Genomic DNA, 26,613 nt, shown 5'->3' with positions numbered 1-26,613 from the left:
GTCCATGGACTACAATTCCCACGAGCCCCTGCCAGCATTCGCTGGCAGGGGCTCCTGGGAATTGTAGTCCATGGACATCTGGAGGACCACAGGTTGACTACCCCTGTTCTTGATCACATTCATTTCTCGCACTCCTTGGGATGCAATGTTTCCTGCAATGTTTCTCTCTTTATGCCTTGAAAACTGCTTTTTTGATGCTGCCAGAGTGGTGGTTTAATAGGAGGCGATTCATTTGTAAATGACTGTGGCCAAGGAGCTTTCGGAAAACGCACTGCTCTGATATGATTCCCCTCGGGTGCACGTCCGGCGGTTTCGTCAAAGTGCTAGAGGACAGGAGCTAAAAATAAGACTCTGCGTGGCCACGTCTGTCAACTCCAGCGCACAACTTTCACAGTGGCTCTTGCCTTTATGACAACATCGCCGTGTGTTTTTGTGATCTCGGCACTGGCAGTGGTGAATCTGTCAAAACAGAAACCGCCCGCAAATTCAAGTCTTTTTCAGTAGTTTAAGGAGGCCCCATTTATTGCTCTCTGTCAGCTTTGCCTGAAAGGAACTTCTTGAGGTTTTGCTGCTTAATATGCCAGAGTTGATTTCCACCTGCTGGGCTGCCATAAGTTCATTGAAATGTTAAGTAAACACGCGTCACCAGCCATCTCCCTTTCCCTTTCTCCCCCAGCCAGAGAAGACGATAGGGGAGAAGAAAAGTGTGTGTGTTTGTGGAGGAAAATGGAGGGAAAGATTTTAGGTCTAGGAACAGGAGATGACTGGGAATATCAAAGCTGATCATTGCAGGACTGACCATTTGGGTCCAGGAGGCGGTTAATTCCTCCTTTGAGTGAGAGAGGAAGCTTCTTTTTGAAGAGGGAGGCACTGAGACTTCACCTTAAGAAGCCTTGTTGGTCTGAAGCAGCAGAACAAAGTTTGGGTCGGGGGCACCTTGAAGACCAACTAAGTTTTATTCAAGGTACTAGCAGGAAAGCTCGTTGTACAAAAAATAAAAGGGGTTGTAGGCTCCCCTCCTTCTGGGCAGCTCCACCGAGGCCTGGCGAGCCCGCAGAAGGGCTGTTCAGGGTGGGGGTGAGCTTTGGCAGGGGCTCCCAGCCTCCTTGACACCCCCACTCGGGAAGCTCTGGCAAAGCCACGGCGGGGTTGCTCGGGGTTGGAGTGAGCTCTGGTAGGGGCTCCCAGCCCCCTTCCCCCCCCCACAGGCAGCTTCACCAAGGCCTGGTGAGGTTGCGGCAGGACTACTCGTGGCAGGGGCAAACTCGGGGGGGGGGCCTTCCAGCCTCCTTCCCCCACCCCCACCTGGACAACTCAGCTGATGCCTGGCGAGGCCACAGTGGGGCTGATCATGGCAGCGACCACCTTACCTGACTGCCGCCTCTCCATGCGGCAGGAAGGGGGAAGGGGAAGCAGTCAGGGACGGGATGTCCCCTGCCTAATTGATGCTCCTGGACAAGTGACTACCCAGTGGCCCAATCAGGTAAGTGATGAGTGCCAACTCCTCCCACCACCCCAATCAGGCTTTATTCATGATACCGATAGAGATTCCTCCATACCTGGGAGGAGATGGATGGAGGGCAGAGTCTCAGCTAATTGCTCTCAGCATTCCACAATTAAAGATATGTCTGACTATTTTTCATGTAATTGAAACCAAACCAGTAGTAGCTTTGTAAACGCAGTTTGCTATCCCTGTTTAATTCTGGAATCTCTTTTAATTCTGGAATCTTTATGCTGTATGTTAATATATTGCTCACATTTCAGGTATGGACCTATAACTCCTATTTCATTGTATCTGAGGAAGTATGCATGCACACAAAAGCTTATACCTTGGAATAAAACTCTGTTGGTCTTAAAGGTGCCACCGGACTCAAACTTGGTTTTGCTATTTCAGGCCATCACGGCTACCCACTTGAATCACCCTTCTGTGAAAGTTAGACTAACCCATTTATGTTGTGAATGGGGCTGCCTGTTAATACTGTTTGGTAAATTCATCTAGTTCAGATTAAGGCAGCCAGATTCAAACCAGTTGCATCTTAGATTCAAGGGGGTAGCCGTTGGTCTGAAGCAGCACAACAGAACAAAATTAGAGTCCAGTGGCACCTTTAAGACCAACAAAGATTTATTCAAGGCATGAGCTTTCGAGTGCAAGCACTCTTCCTGTCATTGTTTTTATTTATTTATTTATTTATTTATATTTATATTTTTATACCGCCCTTCCCTACGGCTCTGGGCGGTTTACATAAAACATTTTTCAACATTCACATAGAACACTATCAAAATCAATATCAAAATCAATATAACAATAACAACAACATATAAACTGGAACAATTAGAACGGCACTTCAACAATAACTTGTTAAAAGTGCTGCATTGCTTAACAGTTTCTTTGCGGGTGCAGTCCAAAGTTTGACCATTGAATCCCCAATTAATCCAGTGCCAGAGCCTCTGACAGACATATAAGCCTTTACGGTTGTCTCAGAGCTCCCTTTCTTTCAAAACTGTGGTAGGAGAGAGCTGTCTTGCTTGTGGCTCCCCAGCTGTGGAATGCCTTCCCCAGGCATTCCACTTCCCCGGGCATTCCACTTCCCCAGGGATTTCACTTCCCCGGGGATTCCACTTCCCCGGGCATTGCACTTCCCCCGGGGATTCCACTTCCCCGGGCATTCCACTTCCCCGGGGATTCCACTTCCCCGGGCATTCCACTTCCCCGGGGATTCCACTTCCCTGGGCATTCCACTTCCCCAGGCATTCCACTTCCCCGGGCATTCCACTTCCCCGGGCATTCCACTTCCCCAGGCATTCCACTTCCCCCGGGGATTCCACTTCCCCAGGCATTCCATTTCCCCAGGGATTCCACTTGCCCGGGCATTCCACTTCCCCCGGGGATTCCACTTCCCCAGGGATTCCACTTCCCCGGGCATTCCACTTCCCCCGGGGATTCCACTTCCCCAGGGATTCCACTTCCCCGGGCATTCCACTTCCCCCGGGCATTCCACTTCCCCGGGCATTCCACTTCCCCAGGGATTCCACTTCCCCGGGCATTCCACTTCCCCTGGGGATTCCACTTCCCCGGGCATTCCACTTCCCCCGGGGATTCCACTTCCCTGGGCATTCCACTTCCCCCGGGGATTCCACTTCCCCAGGGATTCCACTTCCGGGCATTCCACTTCCCCCGGGGATTCCACTTCCCCAGGGATTCCACTTCCGGGCATTCCACTTCCCCCGGGCATTCCACTTCCCCCGGGGATTCCACTTCCCCGGGCATTCCACTTCCCCAGGGATTCCACTTCCGGGCATTCCACTTCCCCCGGGGATTCCACTTCCCCAGGGATTCCACTTCCCCGGGTATTCCACTTCCCCTGGGGATTCCACTTCCCCAGGAATTCCACTTCCCCCGGGGATTCCACTTCCCCAGGAATTCCACTTCCCCGGGCATTCCACTTCCCCCGGGGATTCCACTTCCCCAGGCACTCCACTTCCCCGGGCATTCCACTTCCCCCGGGGATTCCACTTCCCCCGGGGATTCCACTTCCCCAGGAATTCCACTTCCCCCGGGGATTCCACTTCCCCAGGAATTCCACTTCCCCGGGCATTCCACTTCCCCCGGGGATTCCACTTCCCCAGGCACTATACTTCCCCGAGCATTTCACTTCCCCCAGGCATTCCACTTCCCCCGGGGATTCCACTTCCCCGGGCATTCCACTCCCCCCGGGGATTCCACTTCCCCAGGGATTCCCCTTCCCCTGGCATTCCACTTCCCCCGGGGATTCCACTTCCCCAGGGATTCCACTTCCCTGGGCATTCCACTTCCCTCGGGCATTCCACTTCCCCCGGGGATTCCACTTCCCCCGGGGACTCCACTTCCCCAGGGATTCCACTTCCAGGCATTCCACTTCCCCCAGGGATTCCACTTCCCCAGGGATTCCACTTCCCCGGGCATTCCACTTCCCCCGGGGATTCCACTTCCCCAGGGATTCCACTTCCGGGCATTCCACTTCCCCAGGGGATTCCACTTCCCCAGGGATTCCACTTCCGGGCATTCCACTTCCCCCGGGGATTCCACTCCCCCAGGGATTCCACTTCCGGGCATTCCACTTCCCCAGGGGATTCCACTTCCCCCGGGGATTCCACTTCCCCAGGGATTCCACTTCCGGGCATTCCACTTCCCCAGGGGATTCCACTTCCCCAGGGATTCCACTTCCGGGCATTCCACTTCCCCCGGGGATTCCACTTCCCCAGGGATTCCACTTCCGGGCATTCCACTTCCCCCAGGGATTCCACTTCCCCAGGGATTCCACTTCCGGGCATTCCACTTCCCCCGGGGATTCCACTTCCCCAGGGATTACACTTCCGGGCATTCCACTTCCCCAGGGATTCCACTTCCCCAGGGATTCCACTTCCGGGCATTCCACTTCCCCAGGGATTCCACTTCCCCAGGGATTCCACTTCCGGGCATTCCACTTCCCCCGGGGATTCCACTTCCCCGGGCATTCCACGTCCGGGCATTCCACTTCCCCGGGCATTCCACTGCCAGTCAACTTCCTCATCTCTTAAAAGTGGTCTGGATATATCTGCCACTGCATACTGGCAGTGCATCATGCCCCAAATGTTTTCCTCAATTGTAAGCTGTGACTTCTTCGGATAGTAAAAAGTTCCAGCTCTTTCCGACCCAAATAGTTTTGCCCTGTACAGATTAATTGGGGAGTCAAAAGTCGAAATCCCTAGTAATATTGGTACCCAAGTCATACATGCGCATCATCTCTGGCCTGGGTGGGGGTGGGGAAGAAATACATGAAACTATATCTGAATCTTAATTATTTAAAAAATGAAGGATCTTTGTAAACCTCTGCAGCTCCATGTAGACGTGCTCTGTGGATGTGACAGGGCTGAAGCAGAAAAACACAAGAGCTGTGGTGGAAGGCTCTGAGGATGTTTTCCCCTTTCTTTTGGGAAATGTCCAAAGGCTTTATTCATCCATTGTGTTTGAAACACATCACAATGACATTTTGTCCGATACAATAGATGCCTCTGTACTGGCAGTTTCTAGGAAAACAGCTGGCCTGCTTTTCAGAGTGCCATGGAGTTGGATCGGAATTCATTTTATTTTTCCATGTTCTTTCTTACACTTATTTTGGCCATAGGCCGTCTGGGCAGGACAGTGGATCACTGGGCAAAGGTCCATTCCCCGAGTTACCTGAAGATGCTTCTGCCAACGTGGTACCGTTCTCAAGGCTGATGTATTTCTAAGCGTATTAGGCATTTCTAAGCGTATTAATAAATGCATTATTGACTATAACAGCCATGAGGATTTTTCAGGATGTGTGCTCCTTTTTCAAGCAGCTTAGGAATAAAGGTAAAGGTATCCCCTGTGCAAGCACCGAGTCATGTCTGGCCCTTGGGGTGATGCCCTCTAGCGTTTTCATGGCAGACTCAATATGGGGTGGTTTGCCAGTGCCTTCCCCAGTCATTACTGTTTACCCCCCAGCAAGCAAGCTGGGTCCTCATTTTACCGACCTCGGAAGGAGGGAAGGCTGAGTCAACCTGGAGCCGACTGCTTGGATCGAACTCCCAGCCTCATGGGCAGACAGCTTCAGACAGCGTTTCTGCTGCCTTACCACCCTGCGCCACAAGAGGCTCTTAGGGATAGACCTTGACAAATTCAGGGGATTTCAACCAGTGAGGGTGAAGGGAGCTGTCTCCTTTTTGCTGTGTGATGTGTGCTCGCCAGCAGAGCAGCAAAGCTAATGTAAAAAAACCCTCACATTAGCTGATTCATTGATGGAATTTCCATATGATCAATGGCTGGAATACCAGCAGCATCTCCTCCTGGAAAACTCCCATTCATAACATCTAGACGAGGCTCCTATTGTGTGTTATATGAAGGGCTGTGTAGAATATCGCAGCCTCTCATAATGAGCATATTCTTCAAGGGTGCAATAAGAATTTTACTGGCTCCCACTTTGTCTCTGGGTTTGGGCATGAACATTAAATCTTCAAAGACGAGGGAACCACAGAGACTCTCTTCGGCATGAATCTACCTGGCCACTAAGGTCTTGACTATGTGACCGCGCCTTCTGAAGTTAGGGGAGTGGCTATTGGTGAAATAGCCTTCTCTGGAGTGGATTTTCATAACCTTTCTGAATGACGTTTGTCTGGCATGTTCTCTGCTTTCGGTGTGATGATGGACAAACATAGCTTTTTTGGGGTGTCCAAATGGTTGTTGTCTGTTTCCCCCCCATGTGACTGAGTTTCACTTCTGTTTAAGGTATTCTGTTGTTGCTTTGTTTGCTGTTGGTTGCTTTTTAAATATGTATATAGAGGTCATCCAAAATATGTATATAGAGGTCATCCAAAGCTGTTTAATTGATTTCGGAAGGTTTCCTTTACTGTAAACTGCTTCAGTATACTTAGAAAAAGCATAGAACTATGGAGTTGGAAGGGGCCACATACAGGCCATCTAGTCCAACCCCCTGCTCAATGCAGGATCAGCCTGAAGCATACCTGACAAGTGTCTGTGCTTGAAAACCACCACTGCTGAACTACTCTGACGGTGATTTTTTTGTCTTAATATCCAGCTGGTACCTTTCCACCTATAACCTACACTCATGATGAGAGCAGAGGGCCTCTCCTCTTCTGCCAACAGAAACAGTTCCCTGCCCTCCTCTAAGCGACATCAAGAGAGCCATCATGTCCCCCCTCAGTTTCCTCTTCTCCAGGCTGAACTTTCCCATAGGGCTTGGTCTCCAGGCCCCAGGTCATCTATGTCACTCTCTTCTTTCCTCATTTCCAGTCTGTCCACATCCTTTTTGAAGTGAGGCCTCCAGAACTGCACACAGGGCTCCAGGCATGGCCTGACCAATGTGGCATACAGGTTAACAGCATAAACATATCCTTATCCGTTGTTGTTCATCTATATGTTTCTGAAACAGCCTAGGGGGTGGGATGTGTCCGGCTGTCCAAATTGGAATAGGGCCAATCAGGGGGCAGCCAGCTTTGTCCTGATTGGCCCTGCCCCTGTGGCTCCCACCCTCAGTGCCTGGAGCCAGCAGTAGATGAGAGGGCCCTGGGCAAAGGATCGTGGTGGAGGGCTTGCTAACGAGGGCCTCCCGGCCTGCTGACTGCCTGCTAAGGAGCTCTGTCTCGGCCCTGCTAACGAGCTGCCCAGCCCCCGCCCACCCCACTTCATTTGGCTGCGAGCTGCAGCCCAAAGCCACCTTAAGCTGCCTGGCAAAGGGCCAGCGGAGGGGACCCTTTCAAGGCCCGTTCTTAGGTTTGAAGCTAGTATTTTAAATAAAAGCAAACAAGCCTACTTTATATTTGGCTGATGCTTGTGTTACATAATTAAGTCTCTGTCTAGCCACTGCTTGAAGACTGCCTGTGAGGGGGAGCACCCCACCTCTTTAGGCAGCCCATTCCACTGCCGAACTACTCTGACTGTGAAAAGCTTTTTCCTGATATCTAGCCTGATATCCTGTTCTACATGTAGTGTACAGCCATTACTGCGGATCCTTTCCTATACTGCCAACAGAAACCACTCCATAGAATCATAGAATCATGGAATTGGAAGGGACCTCCAGGGTCATCTAGTCCAACCCCCAGAACTATGCAGGACACTCACAACCCTCTCGCTCACCCTCTGTCACCTGCCACCCCCTTGAGCCTTCCTAGAATCAGCCTCTCTGTCAGATGGCTCTCCAGCCTTTGTTTAAAAATCTCCAAAGATGGAGAACCCACCACCTCCCGAGGAAGCCTGTTCCACTGAGAAACTGCTCTACCTGTCAGGAACTTCTTCCAGATGTTTAGACGGAGTTTCTTTTGAATTAATTTCATCCCATTCATTCTGGTCTGTCTCTCCAGGGCAAGAGACAAGGAGCAAGAGACTCCCTCCAAGCGACAACCTTTCAAATACTTAAAGACAGCAATCATGCCCCCTTTCACAATCAACTTTTATTTATCTCACACTCTCAAGACTGAATTTGTTTACAAGGTCTTTGACGGAATTTGTTTACAAGATGGTCTTGTCTCTATTCACCGTCCTTTGGCAACCCAGCAAGCGTGGCTTGTGAGCTTCTCCGGGACACAAGAATAGTTCCCGTTCCGGAGCTATCACATGATAACAAAACTGTTTATTCTGAAATGTGCCCTAACAAAGCCTTGCCTGTGTTCTGAAAACAGCAGCCTCTGTTCAGAGCCCGGAATGAAGGGAGCCACTCCCTTTCCCTGAAATCTCATATTTGATTTTGAAGTTTAGCAGTGGGGATGTTCACGATTCGGATACGTGAATCCCCTCCCCCCTCTGAAGTACTTACAATTGTAGTTCAAACTTTAGAGCACTGATAACTAGTTTAGCCTCTAAGATAAGGTTCCTAATCTAAATAGCTGGATGGAGAGAGATCCCTCAGGCATCTCTCTTCCATCCTGTTGCCGGCTTGAGAGATGGAGGAGATGAGAGAAAGAGACTGGGGAAACAGGAAATTACCCTCTAGGGCAGGGGTAGTCAAACTGCGGCCCTCCAGATGTCCATGGACTACAATTCCCATGTGCCCCTGCCAGCGAATGCTGGCAGGGGCTCCTGGGAATTGTAGTCCATGGCCATCTGGAGGGCCGCAGTTTGACTACCCCTGCCCTAGGGTCAGTGAGATCAAAGCTGTGTGGTCAGTGTCTCCGTCTATCTCACTGACTCTGTGGTCAAGAGAATTCACAAGTCAGAAGGCATCAAACAGAGTGCTATTTCTAACACTCCCTCTCAGAGACTCCCTGACTTAGCGTACAAGGTTCATTGGACTTCTAGGTCATCTGAAGCTGGGTTCACCATTAGGTCTGCTAGCATTTCTTTCGATGCGCAGTAAACCACTTCAGTGGTTCCAGGTTTTTGCACGTGGTGTGGCAGATGGCACACATTAATGTGTTTGGTGCGTTTCTGTGTGTTTTCTCAGGTCTATGAATACAGTTTTTGTTGGGCAGTGGTACCTCGGTGCCCCTTTGGAAGCTGACGGATTCATTGTAGTTCTCAAGAGCCGTGGGCAGCAGACACATATTCCGCAGTGTGATGCAGCGGCAAAAAAGGCGAATGCCATTTTGGGCTGTATCAACAGGGGCATCACATCAAAATCACAAGATGCCATAGTCCCATTGTATACGGCACTGGTCAGACCACACCTGGAGTACTGTGTGCAGTTCTCGAGGCCTCACTTCAAGGAGGACGTAGATAAAATTGAAAGGGTACAGAGGAGAGCGACGAGGATGATCTGGGGCCAAGGGACCAAGCCCTATGAAGATAGGTTGAGGGACTTGGGAATGTTCAGCCTGGAGAAAAGGAGGCTGAGAGGGGACATGATAGTCCTCTTTAAGTATTTGAAAGGTTGTCACTTGGAGCAGGGCAGGATGCTGTTTCCGTTGGCTGCAGAGGAGAGGACACGCAGTAATGGGTTTAAACTTCAAGTACAACGATATATCAGGAAAAAAATGTTCACAGTCAGAGTAGTTCAGCAGTGGAATAGGCTGCCTAAGGAGGTGGTGAGCTCCCCCTCACTGGCAGTCTTCAAGCAAAGGTTGGATACACACTTTTCTTAGATGCTTTAGGATGTTTTGGGCTGATCCTGTGTTGAGCAGGGGGTTGGACTAGATGGCACCTCTATCAGGTAACTGATCAGGTAACTACGAGTTGATTTCCTTGCCCAGTCAGCGTCAGTAAAAATCCCAAATTTGGATAACAACCAGCAGGCAGTTTAAGTTTAAGATCTGCCGTACCCTTCAAATATTTAACAACTCTCTTAAGAGCATTCCAGTCTGTAACAGTGAATGGTTCTGCCTTTCTGCATAAATGACCTACTGCAGTTGAAATGTCTGATCTAGTCAGTGTGGGAATGTACAGGAGCTTACCTAAAGCTGGATCTCGCCTTCTGCATCCTGTCTCAGGTTAAAGACCCATTTACAACCTACAGCTTTCCTTCCTGGAGGTACCTCTGTAAGTGTCCATGTATTATTCTCGTGAAATGAGCATATCTCTTCTCTAGACGCTTCCTTCCACTTCTACACGTCTGCCAGTGGACGTGGCAATATGGTATTTCACGATGGTGGTGTAGTCTGTTCCCCTGTTCTTGCAAGGTGGGACAGTCTGTTTGGTGGAAAGTTCTTGTTTGTGCATTGGGATCGTCTCAGCTGGGTTTCTGTGTGGGGTGGCATCTCGGTAGGCGTCTCTGGTGTCTCACCTGAAGCTCCCTCTGTGGTCACAGTCCACTTAGCCCACGTCCATACAGACCTCAGCTAAGAGCGTGGCCATAAGAAGGTCAGAACAATTACCCAAGGAAGTAGATAACCCAGCCTCCTTGTACTGCCACCACCTCTGAATGGTCCCCTAACCTTTTTCCTGTTGCAGACTGCTGCCAAGGGGTGGGGAGAGAGGGCAACTGGGGCCCCGTGCAAACGCGCATGCACGGACCATCCAGCATGCGCCTTTGCACTCCCGTGGGTGGAAATGCGCATGTGCTCTGCGAATGTGTGGCGGCTCTGCACATGCACACGTGCGTGAAACTACTGCGCATGCAAGTTTTTGGCCCCGCTGAGCGCAAACACGCATGTGCGGACCTGCCGCGCATACGTGGTTGTGCTGCCAGCATGTGCATTTGCGCTGCTGCGGGTGCAAATGCGCATGCGCGCCGGCTCTTTGAATGTGTGGCGGCTCTGCACATGCACACACGAGCGAAACTACCGCGCATGTGTGTTTGCGGCCTCGCTGAGTGCAAACATGCATGCGCGGACCTGCTGCGCATGTGCGTTTGTGGAGCCGGTATGCCGGTGGCCACGCTTCCTTCTCCCCCCCCTCCCGCGGCAAGAGGCTTGCCAGACTGCAAGCTAATCAGCCGCTTCGGGGAAAGTGGTATACAAATGTTCAAGTTCAGGGGAGGTGATATACAAATGTCAGAAATATATGGTACTAATATGAAATCTATTTATTCAAGAATTTAATTTTACATACTTAGAGGTTCCTGTCCTAATCAAAATAGCTGGATGGAGAGAGATGCCTCAGGCATTTCTCTTCCATCCTGTTGCAGGCTTGAGAGATGGAGGAGATGAGAGAGAGAGACTGGGGAAACAGGAAATTACCCTCTAGGGTCAGTGAGGTCAAAGGAGAGTGGTCAGTGTCCCTGTCTATCTCACTAACTCTATGGTAAGGAGTTCCTGTTTACAGTCTCACAAGTCAGGAGGCATCTCACACAGTGTTATTTCCAACACCCTGCTCCTCCTCATGCAGCCAGCTGAGTGATGTTAGGCTCATCACAGTCCTGATGGCTCTGTTCTCACAGAGCAACCTGTCAAAGCTCTCTCAGCCTCACCTCCCAGGGTGTGTGTTGTGGGGAGAGAAAGGGAAGGCGATTGTGAGCCGCTTTGAGACACCTTCAGGCAGTGAGAAGCAGGGTATAAAAACCAACTCTTCTTTTTCTTCTCCTGGCTGGAAGCAGTTTTTTTTGGGGGGGGGCAGCACACAGGTCTGCAAAGGGAAAGGGGAAAGATGTATTCCGCACATACGTAGGATTCATGCAAATGGTAAGATTATTTTTTCAATACTTTTGTTTTTTTCTGACAAATGAAAGTAAGACCAAACACTACACAACGGAGAACAATATGGGATATGCTGTGTTTACATAAAGTGCTTTCAAAATGCCGAGAGTAGTTTAAACATTTAATCTTGGCAGTGACAGCTGAGAATGTAATGACAACAGTCCTGCAATTTCAGAGGTAGATTCAACTACGCTGGCCGTGGACCCAGAGGCTGTTCATCGCTGAAATGCCAGGCACTACTGTGTCAGCATTTCGCATCTGAAAAATGACACCATAGGTGGCTGGTCAAATGAAAGAGTGAGGGTGTTCAATCAATCAATCCCTATTTATTTACGGTCATTCAGACCCCACTTAAAAATACAAGCCATTAAAAACGAAGACAATTCAAAAAGAGAAGAAAACCGTAATAGTGCTATAAACTTTTTAGAAAGATCTGACAACATAAAAACTTTTAAGAGGTTACATTCAGTATTTAAAACCTAGTTTAAGTTTGCCAGTGACCAATGGTTCTTTGTACTTTTGAAATTGGATCAGAGAGAAATGTTCCGATCCACATAGATGCATAGAGTGATGGTGACGGTGCTGTTAGTTGTGTCAGACTTCAGATACATTAATCTAAAAGGGGACACTGTGAGTGTCCTGCACAGTCCAGGGGTCATCTTGTCCAACCCCCTGCACGATGCAGGACACTCACAACGACTCCTGCACGGATTCAGGTACACAAACACAACCTCTGACATGGGGGCAGGACAGGACGACTGTAGTGAAGCCATCACTGCTACACTGGCAGCCTCAGGGCAGCTGAAGATGCTAATGACCAGATGAGCCTTTATCAATTTTTTTACCATTGAGAAACCACTGAAACGTTCTTCAGGCTTCAAGAAACCCCAGAAGTGGCAGGATAGCGCAGAACAGGGCTGGAAAGCAAAGCTGTGGACACGCCCACCCAGGGCCCCTCCCCTTCCCACCCCCTCCAGGCCCATCATTGGCCAATTGGGGGTGGGTGGGCGGGCAGGTCAACATGACCATATATATATAAAAAAACATATCACCCAATAAGAGTTTAACCATTTTAAAAATATATATTAAAAATTAATTCATAGAATCATTGTGTGTGTGTATGTGTGTGTGTGTGTGAGAGAGAGAGAGGGGGGGGGGAGGGTGCTGACCAAGTAGCCCCAGAGCTAGTATGTTCCACTTACCCTTTGACAGTTCAGACTGTTATTAGATTTTTTGTAGCCATCTTTTCTGCCACGGCCACCTTCCGAACCCATCCTCCCTGTAGCTTTGTACTTCTTTTAAAGCTAGAAAATATAATCAAGGTTCTCCCAACTGCTCCACTGTGCCCTCAGTGGGTTCTCTGACCCATGAAAATGTGCAAAAAAGCCGTTTGCTTCACTTACAGTGGACTGTTTTAAGTAGCAAATCTGAGTGCACTGCTCCTCCGCAAGGCTGTCGCGCGTGTGCGATCAAGAGAGATTTCGAGATGTCGTGTTTCTTAAATACAGGTCTGCTCAGACGAGAGACTCCCCTCCCTGCTTCTCACCCCCTTCCCCTCCTGTGGCAGAAGAGCCCTTGCCAGGGCTGCCGTCCCGTGGCTTTAAGACAGGAATCTTTTGTCTGGTCCGGATAGGCATCGGCTCCGGTTTCACACTGATGCTGTTTTGGGCATTTTGTTAGTCAGCTCGAGAGAGATTCCCCTCTCTATATATACTTCATACTAAGCTGTTGCTAATGAGTTCTACCCAGTTGCCTGTCTAAAAATGAGCCTCAGGGGAGGGGGGTATATAAATATAATAAATAAGGTTGGCCTGCTGCAGACTGCAGAAAATATTTATAGAAGAAATAACAGCTGTTTTTTACATCCCACTTTTCACTGCCCAAAGGAGTCTCAAAGCAGCTTACAACCGCCTTCCCTTTCCTCTCCCCACCACAGGCACCCTGTGAGGGAGGGGAGGCTAAGAGAGCTCTGACAGGACTGCTCTGTGAGAACAGCTCTAACGTCATTGTGACTAGGCCAAGGACACCCAACTGGCTGCATGGAGAGGAGTAAGGAATCAAACCTGGTTCTCCAGATTAGAGGCTGCTTGGTGTCGTGGTTAGGAGTGTGGACTTCTAATCTGGTGAGACGGGTTCGATTCTGCACTCTCCCACATGCAGCCAGCTGGGTGACCTTGGGCTCCCCACAGCACTGAGAAAGTTGCTCTGACAGAGCTGTAATATCAGGGCTCTCTCAGCCTCACCCACCGCATAGGGTGTCTGTTGTGGGGAGAGGAAAGGGAAGGCGAATGGGGAAGGCAAATGTAAGCCACTTTGAGACTCCTTTGGGTAGAGAAAAGGGTAGAGAAAAGCACTGTTTAAGAACTCTTCCAGTAATATCAGAGCTCTCTCAGCCTCACCTCCTTCACAGGGTGTCTGTTTTGGGGAGAGGAAAGGGAAGGCGACTGTAAGCCACTTCAGGTAGAGAAAAGCCTCCTTCAGGTAGAGAAAAACGACATTAAGAACCAACTCTTCTTCTTCTTGTCTTTAGAAGAACAACAGCTGGTTTTTATACTCTGCTTTTCACTACCTGAAGGAGTCAAAGTGGCTTACATTCACCTTCCCTTCCTCTCCCCACAGCAGACACCCTTTTGAGGTTGGTGGGGCTAAGAGAGCCCTGAGAGTAACTGCTCAGTGAGAACAGTTTCTATCAGGACTGTGACTAGCCTGAGGTCTCCCAGCTTATCTGCATGCGAGGGAGCAGAGAATCAAACCCTGCTCTTAACCACTACACCACACTGGTTCTTCTGTTTCTTTCAGACGCTTGTAGTGGCTGATGCCTTCCCTCACTGTTTCTGTGTTGCATTGATTGTATTCTGTGACTCCTTCATAACAGCATGGATCCCATAGACGTGAGCCGTGCCTTGAAAGGCACAGCTGGGCACAGATTGCTCTGCCCAGCCTGGACTCAGGTGGGGAAAAGGCTCTGCACCAGGGGCAGGGGGAACAGCTGCCCTCAATTTTAATCCATTGTGAGAGAATCCAAGACATCTTTTTCACCCTCTCCCTCCAGGAGTGCAGGCCAGCTGTTTACAGGGGAAGGCCTGGGAGAATCTCATCTGCAGTCTTTTGTTCATTTGTCTCAAGTGCTGAAAAGATATTTTCTGAATGTGCATCTAAATAATGCTGCTTATCACAGTTAATTTGGACATATTGTTTGCATTCCCTCTGTAGCATTTTTCCGTTGTGAAGGATTGTGCCAGAACGTGGCCAAAACTCGCAGTAACGGGTCTAAACTCCGTGTAGAATGATCCTAGCTCGATATCAAATAAATTTTTTTTTTCACATACAGAGTAGTTCAGCAGTGGAATGGGCTGCCTGAGGAGGTGCTGAGTTCCTTTTCATTGGTGGTCTTCAAGCAGTGGTTGGCCAGGTCCTTCTACTGGATGCTTGAGGCTGACCCTGCATTGAGCAGGGGGTAGGACTAGATGGCCTGCATGGCTCCTTTCCACTCTGGGATTCTATGATTCCATAACTGGGATTTGTGTGTACAAGTAGGGCAGGGGTAGTCCACCTGTGGTCCTCCAGATGTTCATGGACTACAATTCCCACAAGCTCCTGCCAGCATTTTCTGGCAGGGGCTCATGGGAACTGTAGTCCATGAACATCTGGAGGACCACAGGTGGACTACCCCTGCTGTAGGGTACATTAACCTGGGCCACTGGGCCTCCTGCACACCTAGATCAAGAGCTCACAGCCTTGAGGAGATCAAGAGCTCACAGCCTTGACTCTCCATGATACAGGAGTGTTTGCCTAATTATACTCAAATATTAACAAGGACGGACTCACTGCCACTGACGAAAGATTGAAAACGGAAAACAAATCTAGAGACCGTTCTGGCAGAGTCGAAGACTGAATAAATAACATAAGAGACTCTATCTTTTCAAGCTTTATTAAGCCACTGGATAGATTCTGTTTCTCTCTTGTCACTAATTTGGAATTGTCCATTTTTTCCGTGCAGCACACCTGTGAATGGCATTCTTCTCCAGAAAGGTCCTTGTGATGTGTGTGTCCGTAGGAGAATGGGGCTGTAGTTCCACGGTGGGGGCTAAGCTTTGCTGGCAGACTTTGCAGTTTCCGATCCAGTTAAAGGATCTCAGCCGCAAGCGGGAAAGACATTTCTCAGCCCGAAACCCTGATGAGGCTCTGCCCTTCAGAGTGGGGCATACCAAATTAGACAGCTGCACAGTTTCTCTCTGCCAGGGGTGGCCAAACTATGGCTCTCCCGATGTCCATGGACTACAACTCCCATGAGCCCTTGCCAGAGTGGACATGGACATTTGCACAGCCCCAGTTTGGCCACCCCTGCTGCATTACCTGTTACGAATGTCTTCATCCTTTCCAGGCCCACGCGCAGCAAGCACATGAGGTCAGACTTCTGCAACTGGAAGAAGGAAGGCAGGGCTATGAGCTTGCTGCTGCCAGAAGCCAGGATGATGGGCAGCAAACTGGAAGCATTGGGGTAGAAGCAAATCACGGGTCAGCAGGTGTACCGGAACAAGGAGGAAGCCAAAGGCCCCTCTGAGTGACCTCATCTCCGTGCTCTTAGCATGGATGCAAAAAGAGGCAGGGGACCCGGCACCCATGGCCCTTTTGTGGCAGATCCTTCCAAAAAGCCACAGAGCTGCAGCTATGTGGGGCTTATGACACAGAAGGAAAACCATCGCAGAATTCAGATGTGGTTTTTTGGTGCCCCTTGGAATGGAGACCAATAGAGAGGTCCTGTCCTCTGTTGGTAGTCTTGAGAGTGTGAGATAAATAAAATTTGATTGGAAAAGGGGGCGTGATTGCTGAAAGGTGGTCCCTTGGAGGGGGGCAGGGAGTGGTTCCTGACGGCAGCAGCAGAAAGGACCTGCTTGTAATGGCTATAAACGACATGTCATGTAGAACAGGACTGGCTAGATATCAGGAAAAAAGCTTTTCACAGTCCGAGTAGTTCAGCCGTGGAATGGACAGCCTCAGGAGGTGGTGAGCTCCCCCCCACTGGCAGTCTTCAAGCAGCGGCTGGACAGATCCTTCTCCTGGATGCTTTAGGCCAGGGTAGTCATACTGCGGCCCTCCAGATGTCCATGGACCACAATTTCCAGGAGCCCCTGCCAGCGAATGCTGGCAGGGGCTCCTGGGAATTGTAGTCCATGGACATCTGGAGGGCCGCAGTTTGACTACCCCTGCTCTGCATTGAGCCGGGGGTTGGACTAGGTGGCCTGTCTGGCCCCTTCCCTCTCTATGATTCCATGAAATCAAGTGGCCCAGCTTAACAAAATCCACTAACCTGAGTGCTATCCACATGAGCTTTTTGGACAGGGGAGGAACACCATTATTCTTTTGCTCTTTCTCTTTTTCCTTTTTCTAGGAAGCCTCTCTGTTTTCATTGCCCCTTCCCTCCGATTGTAAACCTCCCTCTTATTTAAACATATGCAGCTGAGCTGCCATCTCGCCTTTGAGGAGGCCGCCCTTTGAGACGGCACACGAAGGGCCACGTCGATGTGTGTGCAGACAAATGGGGTCGCCCTAGTGGCCAGCAGCCGAGCCCAAACGGCACATTTCTTTCCCCCCCTCTCGGCTTATGCATTTAGCGCTGTGAAACGGAGCCTCGAAAACTGCGTATTTCAATGCTCTTTGGAGGTCATTTTGAGGTGGGAGAGATAAATAGCGGATATTTCAAGACAGCCGGTTCGTACATATCTACAGCAGTGAACCAGGAAACTGGGCTGCCTTCCTGCCCTAGGCGAATCACATAACTGTTGCCTGTCTCTTTTCCTCTAGCCTGGCTGGAGAGGGAGCATTCTTTCTGCCTAAAAGCTGGCACAGTTAGAAAGCCAGTTCTGCAGGAAGAATCCAGCTCTTGCTATAGGTAATTAGATGGGGTGTAGTCCATTGCATGGACTGTACCTTTTTGGACTCCAGGTAAGGGGCTCCATTTTTTAAGGCAGCCCTTCAGGTTCCATCCATTGGCAGTGACCCAACAGCAGGGAAGGCAGGGAAGGTCAGCGCCCTGTAGTGCAGGGGTGGCCAGACTGCAGCTCTCCAGATGTCCATGGATTACAATCCCCATGAGCCCCTGCCAGTACATGCTGTCACGGGCTCATGAGAATTATAGTCCATGGAGGGCTGCAGTCTGGCCACCTCTGTGTAGTGAATAAAGGACTAGGATGAGGGAGCTCCAGTTTCAGACCCCTCCCTCCCCTTGAAGCTCTTTGGCTGATCTTTGGCCAGGGGGTTTCTGTCAGCCGCGTGGGCAGATAGGAAGGGGGGCGCCAGGCATGCCAGTCTGCTCCCTGGAATGAAATGAAAGCCCCTGCTGAGGAATGCCCGCCGGAACCACCAGAAGCCTCAGCTATCACGATCCGATCCGTGTTCCCAGCGTCGGCTGCCCTGGGAGCAGGAGAGGGGCTTTTGGGCAGGAACAGGGCCAGGGGGAGGAGGGCAGGAAGGAAGAGAGGCCGAAAGGGGCTACAGAGAAAGAATCACAGGCAGGAGCAGGAATGGAATTCTGACTCAGAAGGGAAGCTGGACCCGTTTCCTGGACCTTCCTGCAGTCTTTATCATTTTTGTTATAGCAAAACTGAAATGAAATGAAACTTTCTAAGCAGCTCTGTCATTTTATTCCCAGCAGGAATAAAAGAGCACATCAGTCCGGTAGCTTTAGGTGAGCTGGGACCCCTGAGTCATCTTCAGCCCATGAAGTTCCCAACATGGTGCCCCCAAACCCTTGGCTGAGTGTTTTTTTGTTTGTTTGTTTTTTGGGGGGTTGCCCAGCAAGGCTTCTGATTGGTCACTGGAGAGTTGCTTGGCTGTGCAGCTTTTTTTAAATGTGGGTTTGGCAGCAGCTGCCCCCACAGCTCTGTGTTTCTAAAGTTAAGCTGCATCAGAACTCCAAATGTGGCCACAGGCTCAAGAAAGTTGGCCCTCTAGAACCACCATATTTCGGAAGAACCTCCTGCAACGGTGTGTGCGTGGAACACACGCCTTCTGGCTCCCATTGCACCTCTGCTGGAAGGGGAAGCAGGTGCCCCTGACTGTCCTGCACCTCCTGATGCTCAGCTTGCATTTCGTGCCTCTTGGCCTGCTGCCCATCAGCCTTGATGGTCGCAGCTCTGCCCTTCCTTTTTCCGTGACTCATGCCACGTGACTTCCGATCACATGCTTGCAGCACAGTAGGCGTTCTTAGATCTGGGAATGTGGAAGATCGCTGTTTTAAAATAACTGTGTAGGCTGGACCCACACTGAATTCCAGCCCTGCAGGAGAAGGGGGAAAGAGGCCGGAACCGTTGGGCTACGGGCTAAAGGAATGGGGCCGGAGTGGGCAGGGGACTAAAAAGCCAGGCCTTTCTCACCCTGGCTTGAATGAACAGGCCAGTTCTCTGGCTGCGGGCTTCCTTGGGTGTGTGAATGTGGAGTAGGAGGCTGTGCCTTTTTAGTGTTATCATGCAGGGCTTTTGTTCATTCATGATTGTTTGCTGCCGCAAGCAGCCGTACTGTGCTTTTGGTTGCTTGGCTGACTTCCCCAGCTGGTGCGACTGCTCTGAAAACCACATGGGTGACATGCCTCGTTCGGACGGCAGCATGCAAGGAACTGCTCTTTTCGGCATTCCTCTTGTCCTGCTAGGGCTGGGGAATTTACCCGACCTTTCCCAGTTTCTGACAAAAAGCATATGATCATTTGAGGCAGTACAAGAGAGTGGTTAGAGCCTTTCTCAACTTTTTTACACCTGAAAAACCACTGAAAGATTCTCCAGCCTCCAAGAAACTCCAGAAGGGTCATGATCATGCTGAATACAGTTGGGAAGCATAGCCCCCTCCCCTTCCCACCCCCTCTCAGCCCATCTTTGGTCATTGGGGGGCAGTCAATATGATAAATGCTTAAAAAATTGAATATATATATATATATATATATATATATATATATATATATATATATATATATATATATATATATATATATATATATATATATATATATAATTAATTAATTAACTCCCACACATTTGGGAAACCAAATTAGGATGCTTAGGGCTGATCCTGCGTTGAGCAGGGGGTTGGACTAGATGGCCTGTATGGCCCCTTCCAACTCTATGATTCTATGACTAGATGGCCTTTCTGGCCCCTTCCAACTCTGTGATTCTGTGATTCTATGATTCTATGATTAACCCTTCCAGGGCAGTGGGGAAACACCAGGATTTCAGGAAACCCTGGTTCAGAAAGCCTAGGTTAGAGTTAGACTTCTTGAACCGAGGCTGGGCTAGAATCCATCAAACCTGCTAAGTTGCTTTCATTCAGAGGGAGCAGAGAAATGGAAGCACACCATAGAATCACAGAATCCTCGAGTGGAAAGGGACCTCCAAGGTCATCTAGTCCAACCCCCGGCACAATGCTGGAAATTCTCAATTACCTGCCCACCCACAGGGACCCCAATCCCATGCCTATCAGGATGGGCTATCGGTGTGGGTTTAACGTAGGGGTGATTTGCATTTGAAATGCTATCTTTTCTTGAATTCCCATAGAGAAAAATCAGAAGAGCGGATCCCAGTATAAAGGAAACCATGCCCAGTCTGGTGACGCTTTTGGGAAATAGAAAGATCAGTCCAGCTATGGCTCAGGTCACAGGGAAGTCAGTTGGGATCGGAATGGGATGCCAGCTATGGGGCTTCTCACTGCTTTTCCTTTTCTGTACCTTGTTTTGCAGTGGGAGCCAAGATAGAAGACTCCCGACAGCCCTCCCGAACGCAGTCAGCCATTGCAGTATTGAAACTGACCCCTGGCCCCACCCCTCAGGTCTCAGAGGGGGAGGAAGAGCCCCCGAACCTGGACTGAAAATGTTCCGAGGCCGTCCCCAGGAGCACTGTGGTCGGGGATGTTGTCCCTTGTTAAGAGCCCCCACCAGAATTTCTTCCTGCCCCAGAATGGTGATACAGATGCCCAAGTGCCTGAACCGTCTGCTCTTTCGAAGCAGAGCCCCAGGAAACACAACCAAGAGCCCATGGCCTGACCCTGCTATTTAGCCAGGGGTAGTCAAACTGCGGCCCTCCAGATGTCCATGGACTACAATTCCCATGAGCCCCTGCCAGCGAATGCTGGCAGGGGCTCATGGGAATTGTAGTCTATGGACATCTGGAGGGCCGCAGTTTGACTACCCCTGGCTTAGCCTCTACATCTTCTGGTGTAACTGGAGGCTGTAAAGTGGGTTGAACCAGTCATTGGCATAAGTTTAGTCTGAGCCTATTGGCTCAGTGGTTTCCACCCTATCACCTTAACGTCATAAAAGGCCTGCTTGAGGTCGGGAGTGTCTCTCCAGCTCCGTTCCGCTACTCCCCTGCTTAAACCTTGCCTCCAATGTCAGGGCACTGTAAGCAAACCACTCACTTTATTGAAGTGGCACCCTCCCTTCTGCATTAAAAGTTTTGCAGGAATGACAGCCACACATGCACACCGCAAAGTGGCCGTCGTAAGTGTGGGGTCAGACTTAACTAACAAGAGAGACCCGCAGTATAGCTGTGTCCATTCTGGAAGCCGGGAACCAGGGCTGCAGACCACAGGCCTTCCAAGCACCCGGGCCCCGTGGACTGGACACGAGACCTGCCACCCCCCGTTCTCCCACGCTGACGGTTAAAACAAAGCCGGTATCAAACGACCACAGCAATGTAAGTAAATAGTAAAGCCTTTATTTTCGTCTTGTTAAGAACAGCATTTTGAAAATAAAATGGATTTTCCCATGCTTTACACCTTCTCTTTAAAATCTCGTCTACTTATGTACAGTCGTTATGGTACACGTTGATTGTCTCGAAAACCCTTCAGAGATGTACAAGATTAACGGGTACGCAACAGTCAGCGGGGATGGGAAGGGGTACATTATAAAATGCACATTAATACATTTAATAAATATACATTATCAAAAGAAAAAAATGAGACTTGGCTCTCATAAATTAATAAAAAGCACCTGCCATGTAATCTGGTAAGGTCGTACGATAGCCTGATCGGTCCTGTGTTTATAAAAGCTGCAGTGCATCCGCTTGTCCCGCCCGGGGTTAGAACTGAGGCCTAAAGCAGGGGAGTTAGTGAGATCGGAGGACCGTCCTTGCAAATGCAGACCCAGCTGGAATTCTAGCATCCCTTGCTTATCTAGAGCTTCATACTAGAAGGGCCTCTCCATGGGGGGGGGGGGGGCATGACCGTTTCCAACAGCATGACCTGAGGCTGCCTGGAAAACATTAGCCACCTTCTTGCCAAGAGAGTCTGGAAACCACCTTCTATTTCTAGATCGCCTCTACCAAGAGTGCAAAGCGTATGGGGGGAGGGAAAGACCTCCCTCCTTCCAACCTACGCACCTACTTTTGAACGGACAGCAGTGCCTGCCCCCATCGGTGGAATCAGCCCCACAGAGTCCCTCTGGGCTTTGATAGGACAGCCCGGCTTTCATGGACAGGTATCCTACCTCCAGTGAACCAAGTGGGACAGGTGCCATTTACAGCAGGGGTAGTCAACCTGCGGTCCTCCAGATGTCCATGGACTACAATTCCCACGAGCCCCTGCCAGCGTTCGCTGGCAGGGGCTCGTGGGAATTGTAATCCATGGACATCTGGAGGACCACAAGTTGACTACCCCTGATTCACAGAACATTAAGAATGCTCTACGGGTCAGAGAGGTTTGGAATTTTCCGGAATGCGCCCATTTGGACCAGCTCCATGAAGGTTTCCTGTGGGCATCAGTGAGCTACTGTTGGCAAGCCGTGGGCACCGTCCCGTCACCTCTCAGGGGCTGCCTCTAGCTCTTCTGCTGCCCGCTCTCAAGGGGAAAGCCAGTCTGCCAGAAAACTCTTAGGTAACAAGGCCCCAAGTTGCTTTTGCACTTCCTTGTTTTCTACCGTAATGGCATTATTAAGTTGGCAGCGATGGAAGACAGAGTAGCTTTTATGTTTACCAAAGTGAGTTACCAAAGTGAAACTGGATACCGACGTCATTTGTGCTTACTGCTGTGGAGTCGCTTTGCTCACCCAGATGCTCTGCATTCTAAATTGTTTTCAGAAAAGGCAAAAGTATACACACCTTTGTCACATTGACAAAAATACAACTTCAAGGACAAAAGTGCCTTTTGTATTTCCAATCATATATTGCTTCAGGTGGCATTTGACATCACAGACTGACCAGAAAAAAAATCAAGCAGTTCAAAGTAAGTCATTGGGAAATATATATATATATATATATATGTGTGTGTGTGTATATATATATATATAAATCCCTTTTTTATAGCTTAAAATCAACACACCTCCCCCCACCACTGCAGAGCCTGGGCCAGGTTCCCATGAATGGTTAAAGGAAGTCCCGTATTTGCAGGATCCAGCCCTGTCTTTGTTTAAGATCCCAAACTGCCGTTGGCTTAATGGGGAGCAGGACTGCTAAATCCCTTCTTCTCTAGAAAAGAAAAATGAAACATCTTAATACACTTCTGGGAAGAAAAACACCCCACCCCAAATTGAAAAAAAAATAGATCATTTCATTTTCTCCAGAGAGTTCCGCAGACAGAAAATTGTCCTACCGTTCTTATCATGATCACCTTAAGTATTTCCAAACCCCACTTTCAAACTGCATTCTGCTTCTAAAACAATGCACATATATATACGGAAAGCACCAACCAAGATTTTTCTGCCAAACGTGTCTTCTGCATTGTGGTTTACCAACTCCTTTAATCACAAGGCCGTATTCTTTGTTAATCGAGGCCTCAGGAAGGATCGGTGGGCAGCTGGAAAATCCCTATGTGCAACTCAAGAAGTCACTTGATTTCTTACTGGTTCATCAAAATGAACATTTCTGTGCAACCCTTTATGTGACTGGTTTTGTCCCAGAGTTAGCACTTGGTTCATGTACACAGAAAATTATTGCCATTATCTACTAATATACTTTAAAGCAGGGGTAGTCCACCTGTGGTCCTCCAGAGGTTCATGGACTACAATTCCCATGAGCCCCTGTCAGCGTTTGCTGGCAGGGGCTCATGGGACTTGTGGTCCATGGACCTCTGGAGGACCACAGGTTGACTACCCCTGTTCTTGATCACATTCATCTCTCGCACTCCTTGGGACGCACTGTTTCCTTCAATGCCTTTTCCTGTTTCTCTCTTTATGCCTTGAAAACTGCTGGCAGGGGCTCATGGGAATTGTAGTCCATGAACCTCTGGAGGACCACAGGTGGACTACCCCTGCTTTAAAGAATCAAAAATCCTTGCTAAGATTATCGTGGTTAGAGTGGCAACGCCACAGGGGATATCCCATTCAACCTGACCCCGCACCCATTTCTTTGCAGAAAGGCATACGTCTTTTGGCCTTAAAGGCTATCGAGCTTTTTGTCTTGCGTGGGTTTCCATGGTCTAGAGCTGCCGTGAAGGTTTAGGCTAGAAGACACTCAAAGATGACACAGGGCTTCTGTTTTCTGCGGAGACAAAGGAACATGGCTGCTCTCTGGACCTATTTCGGGCAGGGAGGCTGTTCTAGTGTGATGTGCTGACAAGGCAAATCTGTGCTTTGACCTATACTGCTTCAGACTGCAGGGAGATTCACATCTTTCCCAAGCAAACAATTCTTTCTGCCGTGAAAGTTAGCCGGCATTGGACTAGGAATCTACTCCACACCTCCAAGAGACTGTTTCCAGCCTGTCCTCCTCCCAGGCATGCTAGGTTGCCACAGGCAGGGAAAAGTTTTGCTTTGGTGCACCTCGCACACACACAACACACACACACACATCCCCAACTGCATCTGAAGCAGCACAAGGTCAAGTCTATCTGTTTATAGAAATCAGAGATGCCCCCAAAAGGAAAAAAAATAGTTTCTTTTGCTTCTACTTTGTTGAAGGTACTGAGTTCTTTATTGTTTGTGCCTTTCACTGATCATTCAAAAGGCTAAGTGTATTTGTCCCAGAGCAAAATGCACGTCAAAGGTCCACCCTACTGCCTCTTTTGTCATTGGACGTCCCTTGACAGGAAACCGGCCACCCGCAATGGCGCCCAGTCTGCAGGAAAGCGGCCAGCACCCGAGGGTGAAATGCTAAATCATAAAGGAATGCTTTTGCCAAGCACCATTAAAACCGCGGAAATATGGGGAAAGGCAGTGAGAACCCGGGACTCTCTGGAAAGACAAAAGAAAAGAAACCTTCTTCCCCCAAGAACCCAAAAGTAAAATAATCCTAGGCAAAATAAAAGGCTCCCGAAATTGAACACGCGGTAAAAACGCAATAAAATTAACAAACCCATTTGCAGTCCGTGAGGCTCCAGTGTTTTAGCTGGGGATGGAAAGGAAGACGTGGTGGGGAGGTGGAAAATCTGATCTTGGAGATTTTGAGCGCCCTCTCTCCTTTCCTGGTTTTCGTCTCCCACCTTTCTGTTGCAATTGGGCACATGCTGGCCAGAGAGAGATATTCTATGGGACGTCCTTGCACTCCCGGGGGCAGCCCTTGCCCTCCCATGGGCATGGACTGGGATGACGTGGTCTGCACAACACCCAACTCCACCCCCTGGCGTCAGCTTTGACAGCACCCGCATGCAAGGGGAGCAGCAGACCCTCCCTGTATGCCCCCGGGGTACTGGGTAACTTCCAGTAGCCACTTCTTTGAAAAAAGAAGCCCACTTGGCCACTGCTGGTGACCTGAGAGGGTTGCTTGGTCGCCGTCTTCTTTTTTGCAGTAACAATTTAGCGTCTCTGATGACAAGCAGGCGTTCCCCACCTGCCTTTGTATAGCTTGTCTAAGAAACACGCTCAGTCTGTGGCATATAAAAATAACCCCCTCTTTCCTCTGGGGGGAATCTGTGGCCAAAGGTCCAGAGAAGGAACGGTTTTGGGGCCTTCCAGAATCATCACGGAGAGACCGACGGGAGTAAAAAGATGCCCACCGAGGGCAATCTTTCGTGGCATTGCGGACTGAGCTTGGATAAGGACATTGGTTTGGCGCATTTAGTTTTATTTCCCGAAGCCTCTGGCTCCAGCCAAAAGCTCTCTCTCTCTCTGGTTCAGAACGCTGTGTCCCCCTTACACCTATTTTTAAATTTAGTATCAGCTTTTTATTTCACCGCAGAGGTTTCGCTTTTGTGGCTTGCTCATCGAGCGTTTGTTTTTGTTTGTTTTTCTTTAAAGTAAAACAAGCTTTGGATCTGGGGCATCCCACGCGCCTGTTGGCTGGGGTGGCGTTTTGCGCGGCATGGTCCTGGGCTAGCACGGACTCCTCCCTCATAAAGACACGCTGCCGGGATACAAAATCGGTTCCTCGTTCTCTCTCATCCTCTCAAGCCTAGAATGCCTTTTCACCAAAGGTGTCGTCCAGTGTAACTCGGCGGAGCAGTTGGGATCTGGAAACGAGAACAAGCCCACAACTAAGAATCCTAGACTGTTCAGAAAATCGCATTTTTTTAAAAAGCAGCTACGTTAATTAGACAAACACGCAACACTGTGGTCGTTTCTACAGGGGCGGCCAAACTGTGTCTCTCCAGATGTCCATGGACTACAATTCCCATGAGCCCCTGGGGCTCATGGGAATTGTAGCCCATGGACATCTGGAGAGACACAGTTTGGCTATTGCTGTTAGAAATATAGCACCGCTGACCATATATCTGCTCAGGGATACTTTCCGAGTGACTTCATCTGCTTCAGTTGAAAAGAACCGTGGTTCTGATTCACGGCGTGCCTCCAAGCACCTGGATCACAGCCAGTGGCAGCTGCCATCCTGCACAGGTAGCCTGTGCACCATTCTGCAAAAGCTGTGCCCCGGCCCCGCTGATAAAAACAGTGCATGAAGAACCAGGTGTCTGGGGGAAGGGAGCGGGGCGAAAAGACCAGCCACGCTATGGCTGAGCCCGCACGATAAAGGCACCGACTGCATTTTCACTCCCGGAGATGCAACTGTAGAATATAGTGGGAGGATACAGATGCTGCATCTGATTTAGGACATGGTGACCCTCACACAGGTTGCCCCCTCACTGGAGGACCACTCTAGGACCTGCTCATGCCTTCGGTGGAGGTAGGGCATAGCTAGA

At 49.7% G+C, this 26,613-nt stretch overlaps 2 protein-coding genes across 3 annotated transcripts in view; one reads left to right on the top strand and one right to left on the bottom strand.

Moving 5' to 3' along the window:
* Positions 1-26,613, top strand: part of IQCK (IQ motif containing K) — a 77,121-nt gene that overhangs the window by 39,994 nt on the left and 10,514 nt on the right. Inside the window, exon 9 of one of the 2 annotated variants that reach the window (XM_077317162.1) lies at positions 20,291-21,324. The exons of the other annotated variant lie outside the window; for it this stretch is intronic. Within the exon in view, the coding sequence (XP_077173277.1) occupies positions 20,291-20,418 (128 nt within the window). The 3' untranslated portion in view covers positions 20,419-21,324. Of the gene's footprint in view, positions 1-20,290; positions 21,325-26,613 lie in introns of those variants that run through there. 2 annotated transcript variants of the gene reach the window in all.
* The window catches only part of GPRC5B (G protein-coupled receptor class C group 5 member B), a 32,647-nt gene continuing 27,278 nt past the window's right edge, over positions 21,245-26,613 (bottom strand). The window contains exon 4 of the mRNA XM_077317160.1: positions 21,245-25,929. Within this exon, the coding sequence (XP_077173275.1) occupies positions 25,885-25,929 (45 nt within the window). The 3' untranslated portion in view covers positions 21,245-25,884. The remainder of the gene's footprint in view (positions 25,930-26,613) is intronic.

This window comes from Paroedura picta, chromosome 17 (genome assembly GCF_049243985.1).
Source record: "Paroedura picta isolate Pp20150507F chromosome 17, Ppicta_v3.0, whole genome shotgun sequence".
In the NCBI taxonomy this organism is placed as follows: domain Eukaryota; kingdom Metazoa; phylum Chordata; class Lepidosauria; order Squamata; family Gekkonidae; genus Paroedura; species Paroedura picta.
The sequence above is the reverse complement of the archived record's forward strand: the minus strand, read 5'-3'. Positions and strand labels throughout refer to the sequence as shown.